Below are 14,612 nucleotides of genomic sequence, written 5' to 3'. Positions count from 1 at the left end.
GATCAGGATTAGCGCTTTCTAAATGGCTCCAGGGCTGTTCTGGGTTTTGTTGGGTTGTTTTGTTTTTGTTTTTTTTTACTGTAACTCTGCAGGTATAAATCTGAAATTTGTGAGAATCTGAGCTTTTTAAAAAGTAAAAGCTAAAGAAGGTCCTACCACTTGTTTGCAAGTATTCCTTCATAACCATATCACCCCTGCTGTACTTATTCTCCCTAGATAATGTTTTAATTCTTATTAAATTAAAGAATCATTTGGGTACATGAAATAAGATAACATTGACATAAGGCCCAATCTGTTCAGGATCCAAAGCAAGCGATCATGGCAAGTGAAGAATGTCTCTTTCTTCCTGTATGGGAATTACTTCATGTATTTCCATAACCCAAGATAATTCCATAATTCCAGGCCTTACTCTTCTGTAATTCAGGGAAAGGTGGAGGCTTTCCATAGAAAGCCCTGAATGCAGGGAGTGTGACTCAAGAAACCAGAGAGAACAGGCAGGTGCTTTTTGTGGCAGATGTTGGCTTGATGGCCAGGACAGAACATGGTGTGAAATAGAGCTTTTCTCTGCTTTCCTCTACTTCTCTACTTGTCCTTTCCTCATGGTGCTTTTTGCCATCTGAATTCCCTTCAGGAAGCAGAGGTGGAAATACCTGACCCACAAGCTCTCTTCAGTGTCTCCCACATTCAGTGTAGAGGCTGTAGTAATTTTGTATGAACTCATATAAATAGGAATAGCAAAACATTTTAAACCTTTTTTTGAACTAAAAGTACAATTGTGACTGATAAAGTCGATTTCGGAGCTGTGGGAAAAACATAATCTCCATGGATTTGTTTCCAACCCTTTAAATTTACCAGATTAGCTGTTTTTTGGGTGGGAACTGAGTGTCTAAATCTGTAACGAGGTCCTGACCTTTATAGGATCTGTGCTGTGTATGCCACGTTGTCGGGAAGGATGAAATCATTTTTCAGGAAGACTTTATCAGCAGCTGTGACATGTGGGAAAGGTGAAGGGCAATGTCAGGTTACCCAGCCAAATTGAGGTGTGCCTTGGGCGAGGAGGGAGGGAGCCTGGGTGCTCCTTGATGGGTGTCAGAGCAGAAACTCTGTGGTCCCACATGCTGGTTTGCAGAGATACAGCATTTTTTGGGATTTATCCTCCTTTGTAAATGCTTGGAAAAACAATTTCTGAGCGAAATGCACCTTGTTTTGCCATTTTGTGCTGGTGGAAAGAAATCATTCCTGATGTAATTTGAAATGGCAAAACCATTACAGGTCAGTTATGAAAAATGCCAGTGATTTCCTTGTGTTTTCACTTTCATGGTGTTTGCTGTCAGCTGCAGAGCTCTGCACATTTCAAATACTTTGCAGAATTTATTTAATGGACCAAGATGCAGAAATCTGGATGGGAACTGAGATGCTTTTGCAGGCACCTTAATCTGAGTGAGGTCTGTGCACTGGGCAAGCAGCAGTCCCCAAAAATGCTGAGCACATGTTGTTTGCCAGAAAATCGGAAAAAAGGTGAAGATTATCACGTATTTTGAATACTGAGAGACTTAATCATGGATTCTAACTGCTGGGGACTTGGCATGATGTGTGAGGTTTATTTTCCGGGCCATGAAGTAAGAATGAAATTGTCTGATTGCATTTGAAAGTTGCTGGGTAATGAAAACAACAGCCAAGATCGTATTTAAATATGAAATGAATATCAAGTGGCATTTATGGAACTCTGAGGAGAGATTGTTACTGAGAGGAGACAAGTGGAGATCAAAAGTTATTGGTTTTTGAAGGAGGAATTCTGGAATATTCTTCCAGGATAGCACACATAGTTATCTTATTAAAAACTCCAAAAGCAAACAGGTGATAGAAACAATCTGTAAGATCCTGTCCAGTGGGGACAGCTCCATAAATCTTCAACATCTGTGCCCAATTACTGAGCTTCTCGGGGCTTTTTTTTTTCCTGTAGTGCACATTTCTCACTATGAACTAATAGTACATAATAATAAAGTGCTGGCTGTCTGCCAGCACAAACAGGGCTTTGGCGAACTTTCCGGGTGTTTGTGGAGGTAGAAAAGCAATGCAGCTGTTGGGCTGGGGCTGTGCCAGCTGGGGATCCATTTCCCAGACAAGAAGCTCAGCTCAGAATGAAACAAGAATCAGATATTTTACATCTCACTGCCTCGTGCAGGTTCTTCCTGGGTGCCGTGGCAGTGGGGTCTGTGGGCAGCTTGGGGCTGTGCACAGGGAGTGATCACACAGCTCTAGCTCGTGTTTCCTTCTGCTTCCTCCTGCTCCAGGAGTTGGGTTGGAGCCCTTGTTGTGACAGTGCTTGGTACAATTTCCCTGGGGAGTCAATGCAAAGGACGATAAAGCTTTTGGACCCTTTTTGTTCCCCTTCCCGGGGTCCTGTGCAAGCCAGGCCATGTTTAGGTGTGGCCAGAACTGTTTGGATCCAAGTGCCAATAACAATAGTTGGGTGCTCTGGAGGAGCCAATGTCATTGGTGTGTTTATTTGCCTGTTTTACTTAGAGAATCCAGAACTGTGAATAACATCTGAGCTCCTCTCGTGCCCCAGGGAATTGAGGAGCCCTTCTCCTGGCCCTGGCTCCTGGTAAAGGCCTTTGGCTTGCTGTGTAGCCAAGGTCCAAGCTAGAGGGATCAGGGCTGGCCAGGGTTTGTGTCCTCGCTGGACTCACTGGGCATAATATATTGGGGATGGTGGACAAGACAACACTCCAAGGATTAGCAAACTGACATGGAGAACCTGGAAAGAGTCATCACTCTATCATATATAAAATGATAAATATCTCTTATCTCACATGAATCAGCACACAAGGATGTGCACTAAAATATTTATTAAGGAAAAAGAAAAAAAGACTCAACCATAGTGGAAACATCAAAGAACCAAAATACTGACCCGAGTTATTTAAGACATAGCTTTTTTTGGGCTTTTTCTTCCCATCTATCATCTTATTTCCCAGGGTTTTACATTCTGGCCCATGTGCTTTCTCCTCCCAGGATGTAAATTGTTTGCTTACAAATGTTCTGAATAACAAATTGATTTAATTTAGATGGCATTAAGGCTCTTTAACCCATCTCAAAGGGCAGGGATGCACTTAGGACCTACAGGCATGCATTTAAATGAAGGCAATAATGAGATAGATTTCTTTTTCTTGCCTGACTATTTTATCTATGCATCAGATGAAAGTTGGAGGGGAAAGGTTTCTGTTAGTCTTGTCGGGAGTTGGCCAAAAAAAAATGTGAAGAATGTAGAAAGGAATTAACAGCTGGTGTCCATTTAAAACTTCCATGTGGGCAAATGCAGGCAGGCTGCTCAGTTTTACCTGTTGTGTTCCTCTGGTCAGTGCCCACTAACCCATGAAACGTTTAGTTTAGAGGAGACCAGTTTGGATGTGGTGCTCTTGCCAAGAAGCGGATGATGTGTGCTGTGTGTCCCCTGGGGAGGATGAGACACGTTTCCTGCTCTTTGGGAAGCAGCAGCTCAAGCTGTGCTTGGTTACTTGAACCAGGAATCCTGTTGGTCTGATGGAATCGTGCCTTACACTATCTGACTTGGTGATTTACTCGTGTGACATGTGACATTTCCCTCTTCCTGGGGAGGGATCCTTTTCCAGACTGCTTTCAGCCACGTTTCTGGTTTAGCCTAGCTGAAGATGTGAATGTGCAATGCTGCTGCTGCAGGCTGTGCTGATTTGCAGGACAATTCTTAACACCTCTGTTTTCAAGTGGGTGTTGAGTATAAAACTGCTCCATTTCTCAGTTCGCTTCCTAACCAGCTGTAATCCAGAGAAATGCTGGAATTCCCTCACCCACAGTCAAGTACTGTCTTCTTCTCCCCAAAGCAAAAGTTGTCCCATTCTGTTGGTTATTCTGGGTTTATTTTCATTCAAGAGAGAACAGTTAGAATCCATATTGTCCCTACATCATATTCCAGTGCAAGAGCCAAACTTTGCATGATCCTGGCTGTGGCTTGGGCTCCAGCATCTGCAGGAGGTGCTTGTTCTGGAGCAGGCTTTGATGTGCCTCCTCTGGGACCACCACACTGTCCAAATCCGAGTTCTTTTTTAAAATTCTTCTTTACTAGGCCAGCTCTTTGTCCAGATCTCAGGAGCTGATTGAGCAGCTCTGGCTATAGCAGAGCTCTCTCAGCGAGGGAGGTCTCGGGAATCTCTGGTACCTGTGTGGGAGCAGGTGGATCATTGCTGTGGGGTAATTAGCGCTGCCTTGTGTCTCCTCTTAATGAGAGTCTCTGCATGTCTGGACTTGGCACTGCTCCTTCCTGCTTTGGTGCTGGAGCTGCTGGAACCAGCTGTTGCTTCAGCCCTGCTGCCTTATGGAGGGTGTCAGCAAATCCTTCCCCATTCCTGCCCCCAGAATTTGCGTTTTGTTGTTTGTTTGTTTGTTTGTTTGTTTGCTGATTCCAAACCTGCCCATGGCGTAGCAGGTTATTCACTCTAGGCTGGCCCTTTAAATTGCTTCCCTGCTCTGCCTGCCTGGCTGTGAAGCATCGCTAATAAACAGAGTCCAGAACAAAAGCCTCCACAACAAAACATCCTTTTCTCCCTGGGCGTCTCCCTGGGTGCGGTTTCCCACCGCTGCTCTGCAGTTTGGGGGCAGAGCCAAAGAAGCTCAATCTCTTTTTTCCTCCCTGGAAGTTGTCACCAGGCAGCCTCCCCCGGCCAGCAGCTCCGAGCAGGGAGGAGGTGCCTGTGCACAGCCTGTCCTCAATTTCTCCTCCTTGGCTGGGAGTGATGGAGCCTTTCCCTGCCCTTGCATAAAACCCTCCAACACGGAGGAGGTTTGCCTAGGCGTAGATCAGGGTAGCTTGACATGACTCCCCGCTTTTGTGCCCTCCCTCAGGGACACTCCAGGATTGCCAAACCGTGAGTGTGCTCAGCCTCCCACGGCTGCATCTCGTTCTGCCTGTGCCTGGGCTCGGGCTCAGCACTGCGGCGTGACCCAGGCGGGTGTGCAGCCTCCTCCCTGTGGGAAGGAAACGGGAGCTCGCAGGGATGCCGGGAAGGGAGGATGGGCAGCGGCTCTGGCTCGCTCCCACTCATCCATCCACAGGTTGAACGCCCCTTGATTGGGCTGGGACCTTTCGGAAGGGTGGGTGTGGAAAATAGAAGGGCAGGGGAGCAGCAGTTGGCTGGCTGGTGAGCCAGGGCTGTTTACTTGGCAGCCCTCCTCCTGTAAGGAGGTCAGAGCTATCGCATCTCAGGAGAGGACGGCAGGAGCAGGAATGTGCTCCGGATGGAAGTGTGTCAGGGCCTGCAGTCAGCTCCGTAGCAAGGGCAGGCTCAGGGGTGACCTCCTTCTAAAAGTAATCCAGGGCCATCATTTCTGTGTGAGAAATCATTTCTCCCCTTCCTAGGAGTGGGAAGTGGGACAGAAACTCCAGTTGCAGAGCCATGGCACAGGGCCTCCGGTCCCTTTCCCATCCCCCCAAACTTGGCTGTAGCTCTTCATTTGAATTAATACAGCAGATGTAAACTGATATTGGTAAATTGTGTGGTCACACAGAGGCAATCACAGCATTTCTTGAATGACCCAGTGATGTCTGAGTTGTCCATTTTTTCCTGAGGAAAGTTTCCTTGTGGGTTGCAAACTAAGGCACTGTCTCCATGATGCCCCTTAGCCAGGTGCCACCTGGCACTGCCAGTTTGCTGCCCAAGTAAACAGTGATGTCACTGAGGGCATACAGGTTGCCTGGGACTTCCTGCCAAGCGAGGGTCATGGCCAAGGTCAAGATGTGAAGCTTTTCCTGCACTGACAGCAGTGCCCTCATCCAAAGCAGAGCCAAGTGTCTGGCAGGCTGGAGGCAGCGGGAGCGTCTCCGCTTTCAGCCCTTCCCTGACACACAGCAGGTTCCCAAAGCTCAGCTCTGTTTCTCATAAGCTGGGTCATGAGAGAATGAAGACCAGAAAATGAGGATCTCCTTTCTGAAGGCACCTGGTTTTTATTGGAACTCTGCTCTGCGTGAGTGCATGAAAAATACTAAAAAATACTTACTTGTTTTGTTCTGCTGAAGAAAAAGGTAAATACCACTGTAGACAAATGCCCTGTATTTTCACATTCTTTTGGTGAAGGTCAGCCCACAGATAGCTTCTAGAACAGGGTGCTACTAAATATTGTCCTTTAAATGCTCAGTGGCTGTGGAAGGAATTTTTTGGGTAGTTTCTTTGGAAATGTGTTGATAAGTAGTGAAATACATCAGTTTTCCTTCCTGCCAGACAAGTTGTCCCTGGTGTTGTCCACCAGTCCATCCACAAGTATTTCTTAGAGATGTTTGGAAAGTGGATCTTTGCCTTGCAGGATCAGGATGGCAAAGGGTGAAATGCAGAAGCTTCTGACAGCTTTACAAGGTGGTTTGGTGAGACAAGGTCCTGGTCTCCTCCGTGTGAAATGGCTGAGATGTGCTGCAGCTGAGGGGTGGATCAGAGTAAAGGTTATCTTCAGTGAGAGCCTACGTCAGAAAAGTCCTTCCTGTACTTCTAGAAGGGACTCAGCTGACCTGGAGCCTTTTTGATTCCCCCTCCAGTTCACTTCCTCTTGTGGATTTCATTTGGGTTCAACCCAGAGCACCCTTTGTGGTGTATACAGACAATATAATGTCAATCCTACTCAGATTTTTAATCACTTTATATTAATTTATCACCATCAGAATGTTTTTGCTATTACTTTCTTTTTTTTAATCAAAAATTCAGGTAATTCTATAGTCAAAATTTCCTGTCTAAGAATTCATAGTAAAATAAGAGCATGGGCTGTAGGAGCTGAAGGGCTCCTGGTGTGCTGGCAGTCATATTCCCCAGAAAAAGGAGTGGCATACCAGCTGCTGACCCCACAGATCAGAGCACACAGGTGCACCAGCGCATATTGGCTGTCTTGTAAAGCCCTCACAACATTCAGGATGCTATTCCAGTCCTGAGCAGAACATAATCCCTGGTTTGCTGCTCATTCCTTACTTTTCAAAGTGACCAGCTGCATTTGCACCAGAACAAGCCTGCAAAGTCTGAAGAGCAGATTCAATTAAAACTCATGAACTCTGGAATTTTCTTCTATCCTCCCTTGGCCTAGGCTTTGGAAAAGGCACCTTCTGGATGGCTTACCCTACTCAAAAATGCAGCTTTTTCTGAAAATGGGTGGGAAAACTAATAATTGGAATGTAGAAGTTATAAACAATGCAGGAATGGAGGTGGAGAGAGAAACTGCTCTGCTGAGCTGGTCCCCCAGGTTTTTTCCAGCTAAGTCATATGCATGGTGGGACATTCCCACATATCCTAATAATTTCAAGGTCTGTCTTTCACTGACACAGGAAAGACTAAGAGGATAATGAAAGTGTTTTTTAAAAGCAAATGTCCAAGAGCTGCATGAATTTAAATATATGGGAATTTCTTTATTGACTTAGAAGTAGAATACAGGATGGCAGGTTTAGAAAGTACCCAGCTGATGGTTCATAAGATTTTCTGGGTCCTGAGTTAGATTTATTTTGGCTGTGTTGGATACAGAGGTGTGAAGCTGTATTTAATTGATGGATCTCACTGGAGCAGCCATGGACTATCTCATGATGTCCTTATTGGAGCTGAACCAAGCTCTTACTGCTTTAATGCTACCTTGCCCAGCAGTGCTTGTTTAGGGAAAACCACAAACACATGATGGAAGAGGTCGAGTCCTCTGTGTTTTGCTTAAAAACTAAATAAGGAGTTTAGATCCTTGAGCATTCTTTGAGTTGGGCCCAGCATGTGGAGTTTTATTCTCACAGCCCTCGTGGATGTTCCTGCTCTGTGTGTCACTCCAGGCCCTTCTGGATCCCTGTAGACTTTCCCTTTCAGTAGGGATGCAGGAATGCTGCTCCCTAGGAGCTGCTGGTGGCTGAGACAGAGCCCTCCCCTCAGCAGCTTGGCAAAATGTGTTTTACATTCTTTGTTCCACAGGGAAATACCCTGAGACCTAGAGAATCGCACCCCCAACTCCTGTTTTGTGTCTGACCTTGGATGAAATCCATATGAAGCCTCCTTCTACCCTCTTGGTGTTTTAAGAAGGCTCCCCAAATAATGTCAGCACACCTTGGGTTGTATCCCCAGCTGGATGGAGCTACCTCAGATTACAGAGGGCAAATTTGGATCCACATATATCAAATAAATTATTCTGGAGTCTCCAGGATAAAATGTTGGAGTCCAGATCTTCTGGGTGATGTATGAAAAACTGGGTGAAACTTTATTGCTCCAAGTGCAGAGAATATCAGACCAGAGGTCTGTGCTGGAACTGAAAGGTTTGAAATAGAGATTTGTGGTTTTAAATAACCTATTTTCAGCCATTTTGAGTTTCTCTGTGCCCTTGGTGCTGTTGGTTGTTGGAATCCTTGTCCTGTGTGGGGCATGTGGTGCTGGGTGTGCCCTGCTCACCCCTGTTAGCAGCACTGGGGGCTCCAGTTCAGCGAGGCTGTGTCTGTTTTCAGGCAGCAGCACAAACACTTTCTGAAGCTGTTTCAGTGCTTATTTAATTATGTACCCATCTCCCAGCTAGAGCATGATATCCTGGGGAGTTCAGAAGGAAAACAAGAGCCTGGAATCCCCTCTTAACTGCCTGCTCTTTGGAGTGATGGGTTATCTGAGCTGTGGGAAGCAGACCTCCCTCGTGAAGGACGGGCTGCCTGATTTTAGTGTCCTTCACATGCTTTTCCAGCCTGAATTGGGAATAAAGAGGCTTCAGTCTTGCCTTGTTTGTGCATTCCTGAAGTGCCCCACGGGCTGATTGTGGCATTTGGTAGCACAGCCTGTCCCCCCTTTGCTGTGACCTTTCAGGGTGCTTTGGGCTGTTGAGCTCCACGTCCTGGAGCATGGAGAGCCAGAGGAGTCAGCACCACAAAGTGGTGAAGGGAAGCAAAGACAAAGACACAGAGCCCTCTTGGGCTGGAAAATGCAGAAACAGTATGGTTCTGTTTGTGGAAGGAAACATGGGACTGGGAGAGGGGGAGAGGGGATACTGGAGGTTAAGGGAGTTACAGCCTTGCTGAGTTACTGCCTTTATTATTTTGGGATTGGTTCAGCAGCTGAAACAAAAAGCCAGAACATTAGTGAGTGTGCTGCCCCTTCAGGACAGGGGAACTCCTGTCCCTGGAAATGTGCTGCAGCTCAGCATCACAGGAGCTGAGCCTGGAAACATCTCCTTGGGCTTCAGGCTGAGAAATGGCTGGAACTGGGACATGCATCTCCCAGTCTTTCTAAGCTTTGTGCTTAGAATTGAATTTCTCAATCCAAGGGTTCTGCACAACTCTTGAGTTTCTACAGTATTTTGTAAATACTTGCAGAGTTTGACCTGTGGGGATGTTTGATGTGTATTTGGCATCCAGCCCTGAGCCTCTCCCAAGGTGCCCCTATTGACTCTGACCAGGCCACTTTCCCTGTGTGGAAGCTTAGGGTGACAAGATGTGGGTGGACCATGAGAGTTCAGAGGAACTTCCATTCTCCAGTTTAAATATTGGCTTAAAATTACATTAAAAAAATTATTAAATGTCTGTTGTGCTGGTGGTTAGGAGGGAGCTGAATGTTGCTCAGAATAAATGCAAAGTTTGGTTACATATTATCTAAATTTCCCTCTTTTTAGTAATAATCATTGCACTAAAGTGAAGAGCTGGACTGGTGAGGTGGTTGGAGGCATCAGTAGGAGGGAAGGACAGACTGGGAGGGAAAGTATCCTGCAAAGAGGGTAATGGAATTCTTTCTGTGCTCATCCAGCCTTGGTTTCAGAGGCCTACCAGAAAGGAGGCAATGTGTAATTTTGGTTTCTTGGAGGTACATATCTGATCTGTGGGGTCAGGACACCATTCTCTTTGTCACAGTGGTTGTGTGCTGCTTGTCACCAGATCCATGTGCTCTGGTGACCTGGAGATGGGAGTGTCTGTGTCCCCTTTTCAATCCTGTCACACCATCAGTGGGAGTTGGAGATGAATTTACAATTTGTCTTTAATGCCAGGAAAGCTGCAATAGGTTGGCCTGTGTGTTAGCCAGGGAACAGCATTTACATAAGCCGTGAGACCATTTGGGGATTGCTGTTTAAACTATATTTTTTCAATCACAGCACCATAAAAACCTCTTGACAATCCTTAGTTAGAGTAACATGAATCTAACTACAGCTTAGCATGTTTCCTGGAAGAATAGTAACTCTTGAAAAAACAATGTTTGCTTTAATGATAAATGTAACTATTAGGAAGTAATTCCAGATGTGTGGTTATGGCAAAATTTCAGGGATCATAGTCATAGCTGTTTAGTGAATTACATGATTGCATTTAAGAGTAGCCAATGAATTTTTTTAAAATTAATTCATTCTTCAGATGGGCTGAATAAAACTGTTTGTTTTCTATTATCTGAGAAACAAACAGAGCAAAATCTGGTCTATTTATGAAAGTAAACACAAAAGGTCTGACCCCTGGATGTGGCCTATGAAAACTGTCTGAGAAAATGCTCTTCCTGGTAGCTGATTTTTTTCTTCAAGCCATTTCTTCTTTTTGAAGACAATGCCAACCGCCCCCCCTCCCTCCCGCCCTCAGATTATGCAATAGGTTTTAAGGAATGCTTTGAAATGAAATGGTTTGATCTCTTTTGTCTCATGAGGTCGTTTAGCCTGGTACCCATTGCAGAAGGCAACAGAGTCCTATTTTATCAATGAGGAAGTGGTTTGGGAATTTGCAGATTTTTCTGTAAATTTTTCAGACCCAGACCCATCATGGTGGGCCTGCGGATTCAGGGTCTGGAGCAGTTCCATGCTGTTTATTAGTTCACCCCTGTGCCTGTTTATCCCTGGAATTGCCTGCTAACATCTCCAAGCCAGTGACTCGTGCAGATGAGTTGAAGAGGGCGTGGATTAAGTGAGAAACCCCAGTGCCAGCCTTCTCTGGCTCTAAGTGCTATATATCATCCTAGAGTGAGGCTGAATTGTGAACAGTAAAGGACCTGTGCCCTGCCATTTCTGCAATGCCCTGTTCCTAGTGTGTTCACCCAGTCCTGAGAGTGGGCTGGCCTGCAGGATGCTGCTCGGGATGTTGGCAGCTGAAATTCTGGCTCTCTGCAGAAAATGACATTCCTTTATTAGAGGGGTATCTCAGCTTAAAGCCAGACCAGGATGTTTAACTAACAAAGGTTGTTCCTGCTGAAAAATGGGCTTCTCTCTGTGCCTGTGCTCCATGGTGATCTCTCTGTGGATGTTGGTGGGCGCTTCACGCAGAGGCTTTAACTAAATCTGTAAATATATGTGTGTTACACATCTATATGTGCTGCACACACACACAGAGGGGTTTCAGCGTGGGCCTTCAATGGCAGGGCTGATTTCACAGGTGGATTACATTCAAGGTCATTAACAGTGAACTCGGCTGCATTAAGGGCTCCAGGAAAATTCCAAACCGTTTTCTGTTGCTCCCTGGGCAGTTGCTGGTGTTGCTCCTGTCAGATCGGGACACCCTTAAAGCAGACACAAGATGTGCTGCTGTAGCTCGCCCCAGCTGCAGGATCTCCATCCCTGCAGTCAGGAGCCTGCAGGTTTCTGCCAGGACTCGTGTTTGTCTTCCCTCCCTGTTCCCAGAGGCACCAGTGGGTTGTGCTGGATCAGAGCTGCAGCAGGACTCAAGAAAAGCTGTTTTCCAGCAGAGGCCGAGGGCGGTGGCCACACTCTCTGTAGCTGGGTCTGTCTCTGGAATCAGGATTCTGTTGTATTCTCCTCACCTTGCTTTGCTGCAAGGTGCTTATTTTTATCCCTGCAGTGTTTTCCTGCTCTGCTGTCCCTGTGGTGGGCAGCTGCATCCCAGAAAAGGGAGGCTGATGTCAGGGAGCGAGGAGCTGCTTTTATTAGAGTCAGAACAAGGATGGAGGTTTTCTGGCCCTATAGGTGTGGGATAACAGGCCATTTCATGCTCAATTTAGCTTTATCTGGGATAGATTTTGCTTGTGCAATGCTCAGGATGGGAGAAGTGATAAAGCACAAGTTGGAGTTGAATTTTTTCTGAATCAAGTTGTGTGTGTTTCTAAACAGCAGTGACACAGAAATAAATTAAATCCCATGGCTTGTTCCATCTATATTAAATTACATGTCACTCCATCCCGATTTTGGTTCACTGATTTTTATGGTTGGAGCTGCAGCTTTTCCAGTGGTACATCTTCTCTTCCTTGAGCACTGGTGAATGTAGAAAAGATGGAAAATGATGCTATCCACCAGCCTGTTCCCACTCGTTGTTTATATCCTGGCTGCTCCGTGGATTTAATTGGAATTAACCCTGATGGCAGGCTGTGTACAGGGATCAATGGGAGGTTTTTGTCTAGGCCTGATACTCGGTGAGGATCAGCTGGTGAGTGCTGTGCAGAAACGCGGCGAGTGGGATTTAATCCTTCCCCCGTCTTTGCTCCACGCTTTTGTTTGTTCCTAAGGCGGGATTCGGCCAAAGCGGCTGATCCATGCCCGGCTCCTGCGGGATGCGCCGCGGGAGCATCGTCCCCACGACCTTCCCCGGAGCCAGTTCTCCAGAGCGTTCCCTCGCCCTGTTGGCAGCTTCCCATGACTGAAGCGATTCCTTTTTACCTTTCGTGAAGGTTGAGCACTCGCGCTCAGCCTTCGGTAACAGCTCCTTATGTAACAGCCGCCCCAGCGCGGCTCCGCTCCCGTTCCTGCGCCAGACGCCGGGATTTCTCCGCGCGGAAGCACGGGCCGGACCTGCCGTGGGCTGGGGCCGGGGGCCGCCTCTGGTGTCCCGGGCCCGGACGGGGAGTGAGCGCCTCTGGTGAGGCAGGGCAGCCACGCCGCCTGTCGCGGCCGAGGTGCGTTGATGTCGCGACATGAGCGTGCCGGGAGCGGCCGGGCCGGCAGGTGGCGCCAGCGCGGCGGGCGGGGAGGGCCTGAGCGGCAGCGCCGGCCCCGCCGTGAGGGCGGGCTCGGCCTCACCCTCAGGGGCGGCCCCGGCCCCGCCCTGCGCTCCGGGCTGCTGTGGGGCTGATATTTCTTTTTTCTTTTTCTTTTTTTCTTTTTCTAAATTTAACTTTATAATAAGAAAGTGAGATAAAAGAGAGAAAAGACAAGAGAAGCCCCGGGCGGGGCGTTGTGAGGGGAGCGCGCGGCCCCGCCCAGGTAAAAGGGCGGCCCCCCCTGGCTCCCCCTTGCCCCTGCATTTAACTGCATTTCTGGTAATAATTGCATTTTGCAAAGGTGAACTGTGAGTTTCTGTGTGTCTGAGGAGCACCTTGTGCTCCCCAAGGTCTCACTGAGCACTGAAGGGTGAAGGGGATTCTCAGCGCTGTTCCCACTGGGCTCCCAGCTGTGTATAACCTCCCTCCTCCTCCAGAGGTGTCTGCCTCTCTTATATCTAGTACCCATAAATACATGGAAATCCTAGTCAGAAAACAGAATAAATATGCAAACAGCACCCTGAAAGAGGAGAACTTCACCCCAAGGGTTGCATTGGTGGGTGCCATGTTGTTCCTGTGGAGAGTTCAAAGTAATGCATCATTTAGTTGGTTTTATCTGGATTAGTTCATAAATAAATTGCCAGGACCAGTCACAAAGTCAGTATTTGCATATGGAAACAGAAATATTAACACATGTTAAAAGGCTTTTGCTTGTCAAATGCTTATGTAGCTTTTTCAGAATCTGGGTTTTTTTTCTATCAATTATTTGCACCATTTTGTAAAGGTGTGGAGGTCATCTTTGTGCTTGAGGCCAAGTTATCCACAGCTCCATATGCTTTAACCAACACTCACAGATCTCTAAAGCCAATTGAAAATTACAGTTGTGGAAGTGTTTTGCTGCACTATTCCATCCATGTTCTGCTTTGTGGAGCTGAACATGACAATCCTGGATGTGTGTATGCAGCAAAGCTTCTGTGCTTTGGTAAAGCACTTAATTTTTTGAGAATATTTGTTCTCTGAAGGAGTGGTTGGTATCTTCTGTTCTTGAGCTTGTCCTCAAGTAAAAGTCACTGATTTTTGAAACCAAAACTCCTGAGCTTGACCTTTACGATTTTCTTCCAGTATATGAGCACCCTCTAAATGCTTATTTTTCTGTGTTTTTCTTTGACAGAGGGTTTTAGGAAGAATCTGATGGTGAGGAGAGGCTAAGGAGAAGACTCAGGATGACGACGACGGTAGCGACAGATTACGACAACATTGAGATCCAACAGCAGTACAGCGACGTCAACAACCGCTGGGATGTGGACGACTGGGACAATGAGAACAGCTCTGCTCGGCTGTTCGAGCGCTCCCGCATCAAGGCCCTGGCTGGTAAGCACTGACTTGGGGTTTAGGGAAATAAAAAGTTGGGTAACAAAGCTCTCCTTCAAAATACCTCCATCTGGAAGTGTGCAAAACAGCTCACTAGTCCTGGAAAGAGGAATGTGGTAGGTGGAGGTAGTTGTCATGCAGTAGTGAATGATGAGACTATGCATTCTTTGTGAAATGCTTGCTGTCTTCTGCTGAATTCCACTGTCATCAGCAGAGAAATGAAACTGGATTGGATCTTTTCTCGTTTGAAACAAGATTGTGTTTGATTATTGCGTATTAAAGGCTATACATTAACTGTATCTGTTTATAGAGCAAAGAGATTATGTCATGTCCTCT

At 46.6% G+C, this 14,612-nt stretch overlaps 1 protein-coding gene across 7 annotated transcripts in view; it reads left to right on the top strand.

The window, feature by feature from the left end:
* The window catches only part of SPTBN1 (spectrin beta, non-erythrocytic 1), a 116,255-nt gene that overhangs the window by 19,809 nt on the left and 81,834 nt on the right, over positions 1–14,612 (top strand). For 4 of the 7 annotated variants that reach the window (XM_030945445.1, XM_030945448.1, XM_030945447.1 and 1 more), the window contains exon 2: positions 14,077–14,276. In XM_030945445.1, coding sequence (XP_030801305.1) covers positions 14,129–14,276 — 148 coding nt within the window. In that variant the 5' untranslated portion in view covers positions 14,077–14,128. Of the gene's footprint in view, positions 1–12,682; positions 12,822–14,073; positions 14,277–14,612 lie in introns of those variants that run through there. The other 3 variants (XM_030945451.1, XM_030945452.1, XM_030945450.1) reach the window with 3 other exon arrangements.

The sequence above is a fragment of the Camarhynchus parvulus genome, chromosome 3, assembly GCF_901933205.1.
Source record: "Camarhynchus parvulus chromosome 3, STF_HiC, whole genome shotgun sequence".
Taxonomy (NCBI): Eukaryota; Metazoa; Chordata; class Aves; order Passeriformes; family Thraupidae; genus Camarhynchus; species Camarhynchus parvulus.
This window is presented reverse-complemented; position numbering and strand designations above follow the sequence as displayed.